The sequence below is a fragment of the Malania oleifera genome, chromosome 4 (assembly GCF_029873635.1).
Source record: "Malania oleifera isolate guangnan ecotype guangnan chromosome 4, ASM2987363v1, whole genome shotgun sequence".
In the NCBI taxonomy this organism is placed as follows: domain Eukaryota; kingdom Viridiplantae; phylum Streptophyta; class Magnoliopsida; order Santalales; family Ximeniaceae; genus Malania; species Malania oleifera.
The window spans coordinates 95,089,825-95,110,600 of NC_080420.1; the positions used below are offsets into that span (position 1 = coordinate 95,089,825).

Genomic DNA, 20,776 nt, shown 5'->3' on the forward strand with positions numbered 1-20,776 from the left:
AGTGGTGATGAAAGGAATAAGGAAAAATAACTTGTATTATTTACAAAGTAGAACAGTTATTGGCTCAGCAGCTGTTGTTTCTGAGAAAGATGCAAGTTCAGATACAACCAGGTTATGGCATATGCGATTAGCACATGCAGGAGAAAAATCTTTGCAACAATTAGCTAAGCGAGGTTTGTTAAAGGGTGCAAAGGTGTGCAAACTTGAATTTTGTGAGCATTGCATTTTGGGAAAACAGACTAAAGTGAAATTTGGTACTGCAATCCACCAGACTAAAGGTATTTTAGACTACATCCATACAGATGTATGGGGGCCCACAAAAAGGGCTTCGTTGGGTGGTATGCATTATTTTGTCACTTTTGTTGATGATTTTTCCAGAAGAGTTTGGATGTATTCTATGAACCATAAAAATGAAGTGTGTGATATTTTCCTTTAGTGGAAAAGATTAGTTGAAACTCAAACTGGCAGAAAGATTAAACGGCTCAAATCAGATAATGGTAGTGAATACACGAGTGACCCGTTTATGAAGGTATGTCAGGATGAAGGTATTGCTCGACACTTCACGGCTCGAAATACACCACAGCAGAATGGCGTAGCAGAGCTCATGAATCGGACTTCACTGGAGAAAGTTCGATGTATGTTGTCTAATGCTGGGTTAGACAAAAGGTTTTAGGCTGAGGTTGTTAGATATGCGTGTCATCTCATCAATCGTCTACCATCATCTGCAATAGGGGGAAAAACACCCTATGAGGTATGGTCTGGAAAGCCTACCAGTGATTATGATTCTTTACATGTATTTGGTACTATGGTTTATTATCATGTTAAAGAATCTAAGTTGGGTTCAAGAGCCAAGAAAGCAATATTCTTGGGGATAAGTGCAGGAGTCAAAAGATACCGTCTTTAGTATCTAGAGACGAAAAAAAATGATTTTAAGTAAGGATGTGACTTTTGATGAACTTGTGATGATGAAAAAAACAACAGTAGTTTGTCATGGGAGCTTATAAAAAGGCCTCAACACCTCATTTGTAATCATCCGCCAAAAGCTTATTATCTATACGTACAAGATGGTGAATTTTCTATTTCTACTATGCTTGTGTTTCTTATCCTTTTTCCTACTTTCTTGGGGATCTCAAGCAACTTTTCTTCTCATTCTCTAGGAAAAGTTAATAAGGCATTGGAATTGCTTGCCTTAGTGTCACACGAGATTGACCAAATGGGGAGGCAACCCATGATAGTTGGAATTAGAGCAAGGTTGCTACTAGAACATTTCAAGCAAGTTCTTGGTATTCAAAGGAAAAAGCGTGTTGGCAGTCAACAACACAAGCTAAACAACAACACAATGGTGTCTATTGTGGAAGAGAGCCAATGTAGGCAAAACATGGATGGGACTTCAGATATCAAAATTGAGGGATATGGTTGGAGAATTTGAGGCAACGTAGCCATGTTAACCACGGGAGACATACATGATTGTATGGATGACCTTGAAAGACAAAGGAAATGATCTATAAGGAAAACTCAACGATTACAAGGGTGAGGAATTGTCAATCTTTAATGGTAATTGTAAGCAATATAAGCACTCAAAACTGAAGTTCTGGTTTGAAGGAAGATGCCTAGGTGACTAGGGAGGGTTGGCCACGTGTAGGCGTGTTAAGGATACTGGACTAATTGCTACTCAAGATACGCCGAAGGTGAAGGTACCAAATCCAAAAGCCTAAGTTGACACAAAGGATGCAAAAACTTTAGACAACTTCCCATGGCACATAGAGTGGTACTTTGAGGCTACGGCATTGGTGAATCATGATGGAAGGTACACATAGATATTATCCCATGGATATAACAATGCTATGGTGGCAGTGGAAATATAAAGATATTGTAAAGGGCTTGTGCAAGATTGACATTTAGGAATATTCCAAAGAGAGATCAAGCACCAATTCTAACCCAAAAATGTTGCTTATCATGCAAGGAAGAAGATGAGGAAAGAGTTATGGCGAAGGGGAACTATTCAAAAGTAGTATGTGAAGGAATTCCTCATTTTTGTTAAAGATCACAGACATGTTTTGAGGAGGAGCTCTTCTTCAACTTCATGAATGGACTACAATGACATATCGAGACTGAGCTACGGCAAAGGGAAGTGCAAGATGTGAGAAGCACCATCACCATTGTTGAGTCACTCATGGATAGCACATAATCATCTCTCATTTCAACCAATGGCCATGGAATGTGTGGGGAAGATAACGATAATCATGATGGGGAAGCAAGGAGTCACTCACCTAACCAAATGGGCAAGCACAAGAAGGGTTCAAGGCAAGAATCAAGGGAATGATCATAGCTGTGAAATCAAGATTTGAATCATGAATCAAAAAATTCCAATTTTAGGAATCGAGAAAGGAGAATCAAATCAAATCATAAGATTCGGTACAAATTTCCAAAATAAATTCTAATGACATGCATATATTGATATACAAACAACAAGCAAAATGAAAATCATATTTCATGTGTACGCTTTCCCTAAACAAATGAAAAGTAAGAGAATAAGTAAGGAAATATTAATACATAAATGAAATTTATGTTGTTTAAAGGAAGGAATGAAGAAAAACGAATAAAACGTTGAACTTTTAGTGTTTATCAACAATTAAAAAAAATAATAGTATTTCATGCATAATTTTTCTCAAATTAAAACGGAAAAAATTAAGCTAAAAATGATAATAATTGAACAAACTACTAAAAAAATCAACTTCTGAACCTTAACAACACAACAAAACGAAAGTACCACCTTAGTCGGTGAGTGTTTTGTTGCTTCTTCTCAATGATTGGACACTATACTCCTAGAGTGAAGAAGATTTTGTGAAGACAACATCAGACCTTAAGTTCTATTTTCTCCTCTTTTTTTGCACAAAGATAGCATAGACAAGGAATGGAAGGTGATGTGTAAAATTAAAAGCAATAAAAAAGAAAGCAATGTTGTTTTGGGGATTTCAAACTAGTTGGGTTTGTCAGGATATGATAGGGTCAGAATCATGTGAATTGATAGATTCGGATCGAACTATTAGATTCATGACAGTGAATCGATAGGTTCACAATTATTCAGTTGTTTTTAGATTCACTAGTAAGATTCAAATCAATTTGGTGTAAAAGTGATATGAATCGTATGAATCGAATCACAAATCAAAAGATTCTAACTATAGGAATGATCAAGATGGCATTAGATGCTTCTAATGTGAGGGGCCACATATGGCAACAAAACAAAGTGCCCAAACGAAGCAAGTTGAGTGGCATGATGACTCAAATGGGGTACGAGGAGAACAAGGCCGAGTGGAATGGATGAGAGCACAAGGAGATAGGATCTTCGAAGCACCTTAACAATAAAGGTACAAAGCAAGCTTAGCGAGAGTCGCAGTGTTGGGACTCGATGTTCATTGACAGCAACTCAAATGGGAGATCCACACAAGCATTAAATTGGTAAAGGAATCATAGACAATTTTGTGTTGGCGCAAAAGTAAAGAGATTGGGATAGCAAGTCTCCAAGGAAGATGGTATCCAAAAATTATGAATTCAAATAGGGTACTCATGCATGGAGTTTCACATAGGGTTAAGCCTTGGAGCGTTCATGAATGGAATGGCAATATGCATTTCACAGTGGTGGATATGAATAATTATGTAGTTGTGTTTGGGATAGATTTCTTGGATGAGTCCAAGATCGTGATTATGCCGAGTCTAGTAATCAAAAATTTGTGCTCATATCTGAGAGAAGTGCTTGTGCGGCGGAGAGTCAGAGACATCAACATAGAAGAGGAACCGTATCCATACCATAGCGGTACTACAACTTCAATGATTACGGAGGACTTGTCAAAAGTGACGATTGAACATGGCCAAGCAAGAAGCTAAGCAATGAAATTTGATGTGGGAAGACATCTCCAAAGCACGACAATAAGGGCATTGTGAGAATAGGTTAGGGAGAATGTCACATGCCAAGCATGAGAGAGAGGATCATGCTATGCAAAGGCAAACCACATTGAAGGCTATAGGTTTTTCCCTATGGGGAAATGCGAGGATTCTAAATTACTCTTGTGAGAATAGTTTAGTGAGAATAGGTTAGTGAGAATGTCACATGCCAAGCACGAGAGAGAGGATCATGCTATGCAAAGGCAAACCACATTGAAGGCTATAGGTTTTTCCCCATGGGGAAATGCGAGGATTCTAAAGTACTCTTGTTATTTGGAAGCGAGTAAGTGTATTTATTGGCCTATCATTGGGATGGAATATTAGTTGGCATATTCATTTGGGAAGGAATATTTGTGGGAATATTCTAAGGAGCTCTGATCTTAGCCATCCACTAAGGATATCCTAGGGAAGTCGGTTCGACATAGGAGCCTATGAAAAGGGTCTCCACCTCATTTGAAATCATCCATCAAAAGCTTGCAATCTCTCTTTACAAGATAATGAATCCACTATTTCTCCTACAGTTGTGTACTTTATCATTTTTCCTACTTGCATGGGGATCTAAGTGAATTTTCTCCTCGCAAAAGGAAGGGCTGACAAAGGCATTGAAATTGCTTGCCTTAGTGCCATACGAGATTGACCAACTCTAGCCCTATGACAAAAATAGATATAGCTCAAACCCCCTTTAAAGAGTCTTTGAGAAGTAAGATGGGAAAAATCAACTTGTGCCACCATAACCAATTTCTTAGAGAAAAACAATTTTTGATAACGTGTCGATCCCTCTTACTAGATTTATTGTAACTTAATTTCATGATTTGGTGCGAAAAAGAGATAAGTGGGAAATAGGAACCTATAAAGAATGCATGGAAGAATGTGAGGAAGATGGTGCAATTCTTACATTGAATTTGGACGCAAAGAGTCTGAGCCTTGGACTTGTAATAGCGGAATTGGCAGAGCTCAATACAATTTTACATTGCATTTTATCCAAATCAACACAATTCTAAAAGCTTGGACTCCATGCTCCCAAACACAATGTTAAGAGTATTTATAGAAGGATACCTTTCAAACTCAAGGTTTTAGTATGTAATGAGTCTGACGACTCAATTCTTTTATGAGATTTGTCGAGGAGCTGAATTCAGTGGCATGGCATTCAAGATGAAAAGCCATATGATATAAAGAGATTAAGAAAGTGTTGGAATTGGTGTGATCTCAAGAGAGGGGTGAATTGGACATTTAAAAACTTTTCGGCTAAATTAAAACATTTCGCCGATTCACCACAGTTCATATCCCATTCAATATTGAAAGCGTGTATGTAAAACAATTAAGTTATCAGTGCAGACATACATGCGTATGTCATTTAAAATAAATGTGCATACAAATGATTATAACTGTAAATGAATAGACATACACAGATGGAAATTAAAGTGCGGAAATTGAAGTACAGTAATCAAATAAGATAAGGAGAGAACAACACACAATATTTGTTATCAAGGTTCGACTAAACCAGCCTACATCCCGCCTTGGGCATACCCCCCAAGGATTCCACTATACCTGCTCACTTAAATAAGCGGAGCAGAAGCCATTACATCCTCTCCTTACGGGTCGAGAAAAACCCCAGTTCAATTTCTGGGATGAACCAAACCAGTTTCACTTACGGGGCTGAGACTCCACAGTTCAATTTTTGGGCTGAACCGAACCGGTCTCACTTACAGGGCTAAGACTCCCTAGTTCAATTACGAGTTGAACCCAACCGATACAATAAAAACATTTTTCGTACATATAAACATGCTTCTTAATACAAGCAAAGATGTACACAATAAAGCTCAATAAAACATGCACTCTCTAATATGATATGAAATTAATGCTCAATAGAGAAAGGGGTGTGTTTCTCAAAATGATTTCTACAATATAAAGATTTTTTTTTCTCAATGAAAGCATGGATGCAAAAATATATTTCTCCAACAACATATTTACCATGGAAATATGTGGAGAAATCTCAAAGCTTACTCTCAAGGAGATTTTCAAAGTAAAGAGTAAATGAGAGTATAGATGCTTTGAATGTACACTAAATGCCCAAATAAACACTCTCTTGTAAAAATGATTTTTAAAGAAAGAATGAAAGAGAGTTGGAGGGATTTAAACATTTTGCCCCAAAGAAAATATTTTTGCATTAAAAATGGTTTGGGGGAACTTTGATTAAAAAAATAATTTGAGAGGATTTGGGAGTCAAAGTTGCTAATCTAAGTTATGAAAGGGGTATATATAGAGTCTGAGAAATTTTTGGCCGTTGGGAACACGCTGGGTATTATTAGAAAAGTTTAATTAAATTTTAAACTCGTTTAAGCATTTAAAAATACCCCAACCCGAGAGGTTCGGTCGACCACTTTTTAGGTTCGGTCGACCAGGTTGCTCAGTTCGGTCGACCAAGGTGTTTTTGAACTGCAGTGATGGTTGACCAGACTTGAGACGATTTTTGAGCCTCCGCGGTTCGGCCGACTAGTCCAAGTTTGGTTGACCAAACTTGCATGTTCGGTCGACCAGGCCATTTTGTACCTAGAAATTCGGTCGATCAAGGCGTTGGGAGATTCCCACGTGCCAGTTCGGTTGACCAAGACATTGAAGTACATTTCAAAATGGTTGACTAAATGGTCAATATGTTGACCCTGGGGAGGTTCGGTTGACCGAAGGTCCAAGCGTGTTCTGGTTCGGTCATCCTAACACACTAAATTTGTTCATTTAAGTCCTGTTTTTGAATATTAATTTCCCCTGATAACATATATGATAATGGGGACTTTCCTAAGTGCCAGTGCGAGGCCCTAGAGTCTCTCTAAGGTTTAGGCATTTTAATTTACCCTAAAAAACCTGGTGTCAGTCGACCGAAAGTCTGTCTACGTTTCTATCTGAGCATACATTCATATCATGCATGCAGATGCAATATATTACAGATCATATAAAAAAATAAATGCATATACAACTAAAACATTATGTTTTCTTCTTCCTTCTTTGTTCTTTGACTCCATGGAATACGCTAAATTTGTGCTTTAAGACCTGCCTTGGCTTCCATGTTCTCTTGATCTTATGTGTGACCTGAATAATACCTGTTCACGCACTAAAACACACACATAAGAAACTTACGGTTTGTCATTATCAAAACTAGGGATCGGACTCAAAAAACAAACAGAAAGTCAAACAATATACTTGTTCCCACAAATCTTGATCCTTGACACAAGCTTGAGTACAGGGAATGGGTGCTTGGTCAAATGTTTGGGGGTCTTGTGTCTTCGATAGTGACTAAAAAGGTTATCTTTTGTTCTTTGTATGATGATTGGAAGTATGGGAGCCCAAGTGGAAATAGGACATCAAGTGGCAAAAATCAATTTTCCAAATCTAATTCGTGTCCATTGAGTCATGGACTCGTGTGGATATTGATCAACCATCACAAAGCTTAGCTCTATAAATTCTAACAATTGTTCCACTTTTGGAAGGCCTAACGTTATATCACAAGACCTTAATTTTCATAAATAAATGTAATCAAGACATCTTCTCCATAAAGGATTTCCTCATAATGGCCATACATAGTTGCTCCCAAAGTGAATTTACGGAGCTTAACTAATCCTATTACTGCAGTGTTAACTTCAACAATAAAACAAACTGACTCCGGGTGGGGTCCTTTTATGGCTATACATACATTGTCAAAAATAAACTATCCAAGACCAACTATTGTGAATGTCTCTTCATGAAATTGTGATGGAGAAACTACCGATTCAAATTGAATGTATTCTGCCCTAAGCAGGTTGGTAGTTTTCAAAGCTTGCAACTCAAGCTGAGGGGTAAAGAATCTATCCCCTCCAAGCCCACTGAAATATTCTCAACTTTCCCAAAATAAAATTTCAGCCCTAGCACTACCTCAAACCACATAAAAATGCATCTGAGATAGATCAATTGAGCATCATCCACTCCACCGAAAAAAGGGAGCTATCAACTGCTAAGAGCATGTGAGAGATAAAGATATTTTCTTTTTTTAATTTTTAAATTTTAAAGTTTTTAAGTCAAATCATGGTTTTAAAAAATTATTCCTCTTTTAAAATTTTAGAACCATAAATGAAATGAAGACAAAGAAGAAGAAGAAGAAGAAGAAGAAGAAGAAGAGGAGGAGGAGGAATCAGCCAATACGACAAAACAAACAAAAGAAAGAACAGATGATTAAGAAAACAATATTGAAGACTATGCTGCCTTCCTGCCGGTGAACCAGCCTCTCCTTTCATGCTATAGACGAACAGCAACTCTTCACCATCATCTTATAACACATACCTAAATTCTATGTTGTAATCATGCCTGCGAACCAACTTTCTCTTTTCATGCTGTCGTTAAGAGCCTAAGACTAAACCCCACCCCAAATTTTTTCCCATCTAATAGATATAAGCCATTAAGGAGGCAAAATTACCACTACAAGCAATGATTTGGGGGATGATGAGGAAGGAGATCTTACTTGGGAGTTGGATTGAATTTTGAAGTCAAATACTGTTTGCAATACTGTAGTGCAAGCACTGTTCACGAGTACTATTTAAGTACCATTCACAAGGACATATTTGAATTTTTTTTCTATTTTATTATTATGGAACCTATTTTAAGGGTATTGCAGGTCTTTATTTTGAGTGATCTCTGGAACTTGCTTCTATTTTAATTTTTATTTAGTCAATTTTGTATGGTCGAGATTAATTTATTTCAATGGTCAAGATTAATTATTATTTGGATTGAGCTAGCAAGCGTCATCTATAAACTTTATACTCATTTTCTTTGGATATTTAATGAAGAATCATCTACATTTCAGCAACCTTATCTCCGTAACCCTAGAAAGTGTGAGTGCTTTATTCATTCCCTAGGACTGGTTCCGAGAACATGCTAATGGTTTTGTGCCATTATCTTTGTTATTTTGACTAATTGCCACCAAAACAGAATTAAATCTTCAAACTTCTAGCCTTAATTTCCTACTTCTCAATTTCCTTCACAAAACTAAACCGAAATCATTTTCCCTAGTTTTCCCTAGTCATCCTCCATCACTGTCCTAACCTATTTTTCTTATTTTTTATTACTCTTACTGGACATCCCTAGAAACACTAATCTCTCTCCTAATATCTCAAAATCCGTAAAAGAAATTGCCCTAAATTCCTAGAAATATTTTCCTTGAACTTAGTTGCAGTATCTTTTTATGAAGAAAAAGTCCCATCATTCTCACACCACATAGTTCCACAGAACTGGTTATAAGTCACTGCCAGCCTCTATTATGCACACTCTTGTCAATCCATCACAGAGGTTACGACATATTTGCAGGGTTTTAATCCAAAGGTAAGGAGATCCACCAGAAGACTATCCATGTGCAAAAATTTCATGGCTTTTTAAGTTTGCCAGCACATAAGAAATGTGATTAAATAGATTAGTAAAAGCAAAAATAGTGAATTCAAAAGTTAGATATATAAATCAAATTTCAACCCAAAATTACAGGGAGAAATTATAGCAGACAAACAGCTCCTTTAACAGGAGTGACCTAACATTTATTCCATTGATGTCAATGGACATGGTTGAATAAAATACAATGCTTAAATTTAGCAAACACAAAATAAAATAAACAAAAAATCATAGTAAAAAACAGAAAATAAACAACTTATTACCAAATATTAATGGATATTGTTGGATAAAGTATAATGCTGTCATTTTAGCAAACAAAAAATAGAATTAAAAAAATATCTAATGGAGAACAACACAAATTGTAGCTTCGACAATTTATAATGTCATAACAATCCTAAATTACAGCAAAACAAACAAGGTTTTATCAATAGAAATACTTTCTAGCCAGGAAATTGTAGTATTTTCATGATGCAACAATACAACCTAAGAGTATAATTTAAATGAACAGAAAATTTCGTCAGGCACAAAGATAAACCTGGTCAATTGCACAAGGAATCAAGCAACGGAGACCATCTTTTCCAGAGAAGAGGTGAGGAAAAGAACTAGGAAAGGATGGAACTGCCTACAATAACACAAACCCAAATTATATTTAGCCGTGAACATGCACATACTATCAAATGCTGCGCAACAACATAAACCAACAACAGAGGACAGGAGAACCAAAAGAACTGTTATTTCATGTATAAAAAGGCAATAACGCAATGAAAATGCAGCATAAGCCCAGCTGAAGCAATTTTTGCACCCGTGTCTCAAAAATGGGAGGCTCAAGATTAAGCAAGAAAATAGGGGAACCATCTCCAGTTTTGGCTGTTTCCACCAGCACTCTTACCTTATTTGTTATTTCCAGAAAAGAATACCTGCTCTCTTAAGCATTTCAAAAAGTTCTCTTATCTAATTATCATCTTATTTGATGCTGCTAAAAATAAAAACTACAAATAAGTTTCCACTAAGCCTTTGAACAATTCTTAAGTATATTATCTGTTCAATCATTTCAGCCATGCAACAGAACAAGCTAATGAAATCAGTGAAAAAAATTCCATTTTAAAATTTAATTTGCATGGTGTTAAATCTCAGTGCACTTTAACACTGATTCGAACATCTGTCCATGTACATGCGAAATCAAGCATTAACACAAATAAACTATAAGATGCACTGAATTCTACTCGGCACTAGCCAATATGGTTAATAGATAGCTAATACCGCAACTTGCCGAAAATCCCTCTCCAAGTTAACTCCAGAGAGAGAGAGAGAGAGAGACCAGCAACACATATAATGATAATGCTCAGAACACAACACAGGATTCTACCTGAACAGGTGGAAAACTTATTTTTCCAATATGATCTTCACCCGTGAAACCAAAGATTCCCACAACCTGTGTAATGCCAAATGAACTTAGCACTTAAATTGCATAAAGAAAGGATGCACACGAAACATCGGAGGAAGCTGGGAACAGGATTAAAAAAAAATAAAAATAAAAAGCTATAATTCTTTCCAAAGCTCACTACCAACAATTACCTTATTGAATGTGACACATTTTGCAACCTTCACCATGTTCTTGTAGAAGGCACTGCAAAGAAAATTCATAAATATGAGCCAATGAGCAGTGCAATAGTCAAATAGTGCATGCTCATGTAGTCAAATAGTGCTGGTTGGTATAGTCCACAAGGCTCCCACTTAGAGTGGTCTGGGAACATTTATGTTCACCCTAGTTAGAGAAGAGGAGCCAACTCCCATTACCCTTTATTAGGGCCATTAAGCACAAATACCAGAAAGTTTTCCTAATGGGAAAGCCCATTGCTGGAATTATCATTATTGAACCAGAAGAAAACTGACCAAAAAATAAATAAACAAATAAACCTCCCATAAACTCATTAAATGAATCCAGGATATCAACAATTGGCAAAAAAAAAAAAAAACAAACAAACAAAACAAAACAAAAAAGAAAAGAAATTTTGATAGAAAAAGAAAAATTTATCAAGAGAGAGAGAGAGAAGAGAGAATACAAACTAAAAAGGTCAAGGGGTCCTCAAGGCACAGGTGAAAAAGGAAAAGGACTAAAAAAAAAAGACAACTTTAAGAAACCCTTCTTGAGATCCTTACTATTGTATTTTATGAAGCACCTCAAATTTTCAAGCACTTCAAATTTTGGGAAACCAAAAGCACATGTTTTTCCGGAAAAACTTTTTATTGCCTAAAAATTTGATTTCTCAAATTTGTCTCAGCATTCAAGCTGCCATAGGTTTTTAAAATATTTCCTATTTTTCACCTCTCTCTAAACTTCTCATTAAACATGAAACTGTTTCCCTATATTGTATCTCCCTCATTTTAGCTTCTCCTTTACCTCTATATTTTTCATTTCCCCATATTGTTTTTCTCTCGTTACTCATCCTGTATCAACTTACCATCTATATTGACTGTTTTCCAGACTGGCATCGCTATAACCTACTAGCTGATTGACTGTGTGCAGATAAAGTTAAGTGGCGCAAGCAATTAGGTCATGATCAATGAGTATTATAGTCCTTGTCGGCTTTAACTTTTCAAGACAAGTTCCACTCTCGCAAGCATAAGATGCAGGAAACTAAGTGAAATAAATTGAAGCCAGTACATGGGAATAGAAAATAGTCATTTGCTATTAGTAGAGCAGCAGATATTAACAGCAGAGTTGTAATATGTATAACCTTAAGCTATTTTTGTGGGTTATTTATTTTGTAATTAAGAGTCTTCTCTGAGTTCAATTGTCAAATTATTAGCTTTCAAGTCATGGCTTGGTTTTAGAAGTTCCTAGTCATCCATTCAAGCCAAGTTATTTTTTCTTGTATTTCATTGCTAGTTTACTTCTTGTTCATGGACCAATGTTTTCATGCTTCTTATTGCTAGCTCCTTCATTAATTTTCTGTTGGATTTATGATACTTCTATGATTATTTTATAAATATGATGATGCTTCCCAGATTTAATAATAAATTATGATTTTTCTTTTTTTGTTGGGGGTGGATTGAACAAAGAATTGTGTCAGAGAAAGAAAACATACAACAAAGAAAGGAAAATAAAAACAAGGAGAACAAGATATCCTCCTAACACAAAAGGAAAACAGCTAGAGAAAAAGGAAAACAATTACAAGACAACTCTAGTTAAGCAAAGCCAACTAATCCTACTGTAAGTCAAGTCTTCCAGAAATACACGCCGAACGAAGCCATTAGCTTTTTTGCCAAAGCAAGTTAAAATAAGTGGCCACATCCTTAAAAATTCTGCCACTCCTCTCCAACCAAATACACCAAATGGTAGCAAGAATGGTGCATCACCACAAAGATTTCCTCTCCTTCCCCTCGCCAAACCCCCTAAACATGAAAGCACAGAAAACCTCCAAAAAAGAGGAGCAAAACCAGTTTCTGCCACACACTATTCCAAAATAGCCAAGTGAAAGGACAATGTAAAAACAAATGTGGGCAAGTCTCCAGACTAATAAAGCAAAGGACACAAACATCGGGTGTCGGAACCTTATTAGGTCCTCGCTTATGAGGCAAGCCATTAGTATTGATTTTCTCAAATATTGTAGTCCAAGTGAAAGCCTTTATCTTTGAAGGACCTTTAGTTTTCCAAATTAAAGAATAAGGGGGAAATAAATAACATTAGGATCATGAATCAAAGAGAAAAAAATTGCAAGAATATTGCTTGGCAGAATCTAAACTCCAAACTCTTTTATCACAATCCAAGTGGCTGTGAAAAGAATCAAGCACATTAATCAAAAGGGGAATCCCAATGAGATTTACTTGTAGAATATGCATTAATGTTGCTATAACTCATCGTAAATTTACTTCGCCTCTTAACATCAAAAAGGGGAAATCCAATATTAAATATGCCTAAATATGAATTTTTGAAATTGATTAATTGATGTATCCCCGCGCACAACTTCTCCAATAGCGTAACCCTAGTTCAAAGCCCATGATCCCTTGAGCCACATTGAAAATCTTAGAACCTTAAACCCTAACAAATCAAACCAACGTACTTTTTCTATCCCGAATTTCACACGTCAAAATCATAACTTCTCTGCATCAAACCAACTTTTCAACAAACTAAACCCATCAGCCATAGCAGACAACTAAAACCCTTTTTTGAATTTGATTTCCAACTATGGGAAGCCTTTCCTTTTCTTGTTGCCTATCAGTTTTCCTGCATCACTAAGCCAACTGTACCTCAAACAAAGACATCACCTGATGATATTTTTTTATAAGAAAAAGAAATATATTTTTCTAAAGGAAAAGAGTTGCTGCCATGTGACCTGCACAGGTTCGAAGCGTGGACACAGCCTCTTGCAAAAATGCAAGGCAAGACTGCGTACTATAGACCCATTGTGGTCCACCCCTTCCCCGGACCCCGCATACGTGGGAGCTTGGTGCACCGGGCTGCCCTTATAGGAAAATAGTATGTTAGATTACCACTTTACCTAAAAGCTTAAGCTATTAGGTTGTGGGCCAACAATGTGTATTAAGCTTTAACACTCCCCGCACATGCAACCCGATAGCACATGGAGAGATAAACACACAATAAATAACACTAATTAGATAAACACAATAGTTTTTTAAACACCATACAACAAAGGCAGGCAACAAGACTAGAGCCCAAGACCTCCTAGAAACCAGTTCTAATACTATGTTAGATTACCACTTTTTAGTTTGTGGGCCAATAATGTATATCAAGCTTTAACAAAGTATATTAACACTGACCAAAAATACAATGGGGGGAGAACAAGATGTCTTCCAAAAAGCAAAAGGAAACAGCCAAGAAAATTACTACAGCACTGCCTGCCAATCCATAACAAGATTGGGCTGCGGCAAACCCCCTAATAACCCCAGAAGATGGGCCAAAACAGAGACTAGAATCACTGCTCTATTCCACAACAAACAATGAGAGGATGTGTGATTATTGGTTCTTGCATTCATCTGAATAAATGAGGTCCACAAAATAGCAAAAACCACACTCCATCATAAAACTTCTCCCTCCCTGTTTTTCCCAAAACCCCAATATCTCACAAGCACAAACTCACCCATCACCCAAAGTGGCACCCTAACTTCCTCAAAACACGAAAGGAGGGCACTCCAGAAACAGCATTGTGTCATCAGCAAACTACCGATGAGACAACTCAGCCTCTCCTCCTTACCAAATGATAAGCAGCATAAGCCCCTCCTCAACCCCAACCCTTGTGCATGTGCGAGCATCCTATTAAGGCTTAGTTTGGCCCCTGTGGCTTTTTAGAAGAACCTTTTAAAAAGAAGATGATGAAAAGAACTTATTGATATTGTTCTAATGACCCCCCCCCCCCCAATGGGGGGTGAAAAATGAACTATTAGAAAGAAAAAGGTAGCTTTGAGTGTTCAGTAAAAAAGTTGTAAAATGCCTAAGAATATTTAAAATGAATAAAATGGACATGTATTTTAGGAAATATAATTAATGTTTTGATAGTTTTGTAATATTTGATAGAAAAATAAGGACAACAATGGCATAAAATAATTTATTGGAGAAAAATCTAGCTTTTAGCATTTAAAGGCTTCAAAACTGTAACTTTTAAAAGCTCCCCAAAAAAGCTAAAAGTTGACTTCTAAAAGCTGGAAAAGCTGATTACTAAACACATTAGACCGAGCTTTTGCTTTTATAAAGGAGACGTTAGGACAAAAAAGGGGGCCCAAACTCATCCTAAGAATATTTGCAGCTAGGGTGAACAAAAATGGAGACATCAGATCCCCTTGCCTAAGCCCCCGCTTTGAACCACTCTCTAGGCTACCCATTGATCGAGTTCAAACACCCTTAATTCACTTCCTTCACACGAACCCAAAGCCTTTTCTACGCATCATTTTATCCTCAAAAAAAGCCAACTCACCCTATCATAAGCCTCCTCCAAGTTCAGCTTAAAGCATGGTTTTAAATAACGGCCGTTATGTAGCGTAACAGCCGATACGTAATGGAAATCGAAGGCTCCAAAACCGATACGGGCCGATAATGCGGTTCGGAAAAAATTCACAGTCGTAACGGCCGTTACGTCTCCATAACGGTCCGTAACGGCCATTACCCAACGTTACACTTCGTAACACAGACCGTTACATGGCCGACAGCTTGCAAAAATCTAAATCCCTAAAGCAGGCTTTCTGCTGCAGCACTGCTTTCCCCCTCTCCCAACAAAATTTCAATCTAATTATCTAAGTCTAACATTCAAAGAGCAAACTGCAAAGTAAAAAACTTACCTTGAAATTTTGTTGGCCGAAGCTAAATAAGAAGGCTTCACTTCTTCGAAGCCTGAGAGTGAGCAGTGAGCAGATCTACTCGTCTTCGCAGCCTTGCAAGAGTTGCAGACTTGCAGCAGCTTGGCGAGTCACCGGCGACAGGTCTGCAACAGCTCCGCCACCTCTGCGAGTCACCGATAGCCCTTCGGCAGCTCCCTCAGCCAGTCGTCGCCACTCGCCACCAGCCAGCCCTTCGATTTTGGCTTCAGAGCTTGAAGTCATTGCCCATTCGTGCTTCGACTCCTTCGAGGCTTCGAGGCTCCTTTGAGTCCCCTCTCTTGGTCTCAAACTCTCTGCTCATCTCCAGCGTATGAGATAAGCTTTAAAAAATCAGTCAACACTCAACACCCACTGCACTTAAGTCTTAAACTTTTCATTATGTTTTTTTTTTAAATTATATTTTGTTGTAAATTATGTATGTTAAATTGAATTAAAAAAAAAGTAATTTAACAGAGTAAAAAATTAGAAATCAATAATAATTATGTAAAATAAAATTTTCTTAATTTATATATATTTTAATTGTCTTATATTTTTTGAAAGGTAATTATGAAAATCTAGTTCTATCACATATTTCCTGTTTATTAATATTTTTTAAGTTTTAAAACATCATTTTGACCTTAAATTTAAAATTAGGTAAAATAAATCTTTACATGATCTATTTTTTGTTTTTAGTTATCAAATAAAGTAAAAATTGGTAACTTAACAACAACAAAACCAAGCCTTAGTCCCACTAAGTAGGGTCGGCTATATGAATCTTTTTCCGCCAATTTATGCGATCATGGACGATTTCTTTTGATAGATTCAAGGATATTAAATCCTTACTCACTATCTCCTCCCAAGTTATTTTAGGTCTACCCCTACCCCTTCTACTACCCCTCCACAGTAACTAAGTCACTCTTCCTCATAGTTAATACATTAATAATTCTGATTTTTACTACTGGAATTTGTAGAAAAATTTTATTTTTAATCCATATACTGAGAAAATGCTTAAAAAGTTAAATAGCTAATTTGTATTGTATGGATCTCTATTAGTGATGCTATGATGTATATGAAAGTAAAGCAAAAGTTTTTTTCACCTTTAAAATTACAATGTTAATTTCTTACAATTATAAATGAAAATAAAATCAAGTTATAAAAAATAATGAAAATATCTTTTTAAAGATAAAGGAATATATTTTTTTGTAATAAAATATCTAATATTTTTTAATTTTGTTTATTTAAATATTTTAAATAAACATTACTTATTATTTTTAATCAAATATTATATTTTATTTTTACGTAATAAGTATTTAAAATTAGAAGGACTATTTAGTACTTATTATTTAATATTTACTAAATTACTAATTATATTATACTTGTCATTTTTTTAGAAAGGTTGTAACTTTGTATTTTCTCTATGTTTTGTGTAGAGATCATCAAATTAAGTCTATCAATATGTCACGTGGTAGAGGAAATGAGAACTTACATAGTGAGGATATTGGATGACATTTTCGTACTGCGGTGGACGGTAATAGACATGTTATTATGTATAAGTTATGTGGGAAGATAATGAAAGAGGGCATTACACGCTTGAAACAACACTTGGCACATAAAAAGGGTCAAGTAGCTAGATGCTCAAATGTGACCACATAAGTAAGAGAACAAATGATGAAACATCTACAACAGTATGCTGAGAAAAAAAGAGATAAACAAAAAAGGGCAAGAAGAAGCAAAAGCCCAAATTATAGGAGATTTTGAGAATTTGAGCGATGAAGAAGACTTGGAAGAAGAAAGTATGAGATTTGCTCGACAAGAAAGCATACGATCACAGCAACAATGGGAAGAGAGACAAAGATTTCAAGCAAGAACAACTGGAGGGGGTAATATTTATGAAGAGAGAGATGGCTCTGGCAGTGATGCTACCAGTGATTTCAATAAAGCAGGAGCTCAATCTTATAGTAATCAAGAAGCTGGAGGTAGTGGATGACAATGGATCAATCCTGATGCTCCTGAAGCTAGACTAAAGGCAATGGATCCTATTTTAGAAAGAAGCATGAGTGCAAAACAACCAAAAATCAACACTAAGCTACTGAAAGGTTTAAAGAGTAAATAAGGAAAAGCAGTTGGAAAATTCCTAATTTATAATCGGATTCCAGCGAATGTTGCTACCTCTCATTTATGCAACCTATGTTTGATATTGCTGCAGAGGTTGGAAAGGGGGTGAAAAGTCCATCACCCTATGAAATATCTGAAATTTATATAGCTTCTTTTTTTAGAATTTAACTCCGCCTATGATGCACTTAATGTCCTAATTTTTTCACACACAGCCGGTCCCAAGCCCGGGTTAAGGAGGAGGGTTGCGTTAGGTAGCTGACAGCCAGCGTAAAATTTGTCATATCACTATGATATGAATCCTTACCGAATATTTGCTGAGGCGTCCCCTATGAGCAACGCGTTGCACTTGAACCACCCGGGTGTAGCGAAAAGTGGGCGAGGGTGGGCTAGGTTGTCGCCTCGAAGCGACGCGCAGTGTCGACGCCCAGGTACGGTGTCAAATATGCGAGGGTTCCTGCATCATTCTGGACGTGGGCAGGTAAAGACGTTAGTTCAGGAAACTAGGATTAGATTAGCAACTTGGAATATAGGGACACTTACGGGTAAAAACATGGAAATTGTGGATACAATGATTAGAAGAAGAATTAATATAATTTGCCTTCAAGAAACTAAGTGGGTGGGGGAGAAAGCTAGAGAAATCGAAAAATCAGGATTTAAACTTTGGTACACTGGAAAAGAAAAACATAAGAATGGAGTAGGCATTATTATAGACAAAAACTTAAAAGATAGCGTTGTGGATGTAACTAGAGTAAGGGATAGAATTATAAAAATCAAAATGGTATTAGGACAAGAGATAATAAATATCATTAGTGCATATGCTCCTCAAGTTGGCTTAGCAGAAAATCTTAAGAGACAATTTTGGGAAGATATGGATAGTATTATACAAGGCATTCCAGGGACTGAGAAAATATTTATAGGAGGAGATCTGAATGGACATGTTGGAAGAGATAATAAAAATTATGAAAGGATACATAGAGGATATGGATATGTTGACAAAAATGAGTCTGGGGAGATGATCTTAGACTTTGCTATGTCATATGATTTTAGTATAATGAATACTTGCTTTAAGAAGAGAGAAGAACACTTAATAACCTTTAAAAGTGGACAAAATAGAAGTCAAATAGATTTTTTTTTAACTTGGAGGGTAGATCGTTTATCATGCAAGGATTGTAAAGTTATTCCAGGTGAAAGTCTAACCACACAACATAGAGTCTTAGTGTTAGATATATGCATTAAAAAATGGAAGAAAAAGGATAAAATAAACCTGTGTAGGAGAACTAGATGGTGGAACCTAAAAGGAGAAAATATAATAAAATTTAAAGATAAAATGATCAAAGATGGGGATTGGACCTTAGAGGATGGGATAGATTCAAATACTCTTTGGAATAGATTAGCTAGCTCTATTAAAAAGATAGCAAAAGAGATTTTAGGCAAATCAAGGGGAAGATTCTCAAATAGCAAAGAAAGTTGGTGGTGGGACAAAGATGTACAAAAAATCATAAAGACAAAAAGAATTTGGTATAAAACGTGGCAAAAATATAGAAACAGAGATAACTCTGAAAAATATAAGGAGGCAAGAAAAGATGCAAAAAGGGCCGTTAGTGAAGCTAAACATAGATCATTTAATAGTTTGTATGATAGATTAGGTACAAAAGAAGGGGAAAGAGATATATTTAAACTTGCTAAAACTAGAGAAAGGAAGAACAAGGACTTAGGAAATGTAAAATGTATAAAAAGTGAAGATGATATTGTCTTGGTTAAGGACGAAGATATTAAAGAAAGATGGGGAAGTTACTTTAGTAAGTTGTTTAATGAAAACCAAATAGAAGGCTTAAATTTAGAATTGTCAAATGAGGAAAAGACTAAAAATATAAGATTTATTCGCAAAATTAGAGTTAACGAAGTTAAGTTTGCACAAAAAAAGATGAAAAATGGGAAAGCTATGGGACCAGATAACATCCCAATCGAAGTTTGGAAATGCTTGGGTGATAACGGAATTATATGGTTAACTAATTTATTTAATACAATTGTAAAAACTAAGAAAATGCCAGATGAATGGAGAAAAAGCACTTTAATACCTATATACAAAAATAAAGGAGATATTCAAAATTGTAATAACTATCGTGGAATTAAACTTATAAGTCATACGATGAAACTATGGGAAAGAGTAGTTGAACAAAGATTAAGGTTAGAAACGAAGATCTCAGAAAATCAATTTGGTTTTATGCCTAGGAGATCTACCACAGGCTTATTTATCTTTTAAGAAGATTAATGGAAAAGTTTAGGGAAAAGAAGAGGGACTTGCATATAATATTTATTGACCTTGAGAAAGCATATGATAGGATACCTAGGGAAGTTCTACGGTGGGTTTTAGAAAAAAAGGGTGTATGTTGTAGGTATACCGATGTCATTAAGGATATGTACGATGGAGTAATGACTAGTGTAAAGACTATAGATGGAGAAACTAGAGAATTTCCAATTACCATAGGTGTACATCAAGGATCTGCTTTGAGTCCTTATCTTTTTGCTTTAGTGATGGACCAATTGACTAAGAGTACTCAAAAGGAGGTTCCATGGTATATGTTGTTTGCAGATGATATTGTATTAATTGACGAAACTAGGGATGGAGTAGAGGCTAAGTTAGAATTATGGAGAGAAGCTTTGGAATCTAGAGGCTTTAAGATAAGAAGAAATAAAACAGAATATATGAAATGTAATTTTAGTAATGATAGGAGGAATATTGGAGACAAAGTTAAACTTGATGATGAAGAAATAAATAACACTTGTAGATTTCGATACCTTGGATCTATTATGCAAGCTGAAGGAGAAATTGAAGATGATGTAATGCATAGAGTTAAAGCAGGTTGGGTAAAATGGAGAAGTGCTTCAAGTGTTCTATGTGATCGTAGAATACCCTTAAAATTGAAAGGGAAGTTTTATAGAACAGCTATAAGACTAGCTATGCTATATGCATCAGAATGTTGGGCGACGAAGAAACATAATA

The 20,776-nt window shown here is 36.0% G+C and overlaps 1 protein-coding gene across 3 annotated transcripts in view; it reads right to left on the reverse strand.

Moving 5' to 3' along the window:
* The window catches only part of LOC131154083 (tryptophan--tRNA ligase, cytoplasmic), a 100,724-nt gene that overhangs the window by 62,460 nt on the left and 17,488 nt on the right, over positions 1-20,776 (reverse strand). For all 3 annotated transcript variants that reach the window (XR_009136323.1, XR_009136324.1, XM_058106586.1), the window contains exons 4-6: positions 10,921-10,972; positions 10,712-10,777; positions 9,881-9,967 (exon numbers count right to left, since the gene is read on the reverse strand). Coding sequence is in view for 1 of the 3 variants with exons in the window: in XM_058106586.1 (XP_057962569.1) it covers positions 9,881-9,967; positions 10,712-10,777; positions 10,921-10,972 (205 nt within the window). In the remaining 2 variants the exon portion in view is untranslated. The remainder of the gene's footprint in view (positions 1-9,880; positions 9,968-10,711; positions 10,778-10,920; positions 10,973-20,776) is intronic.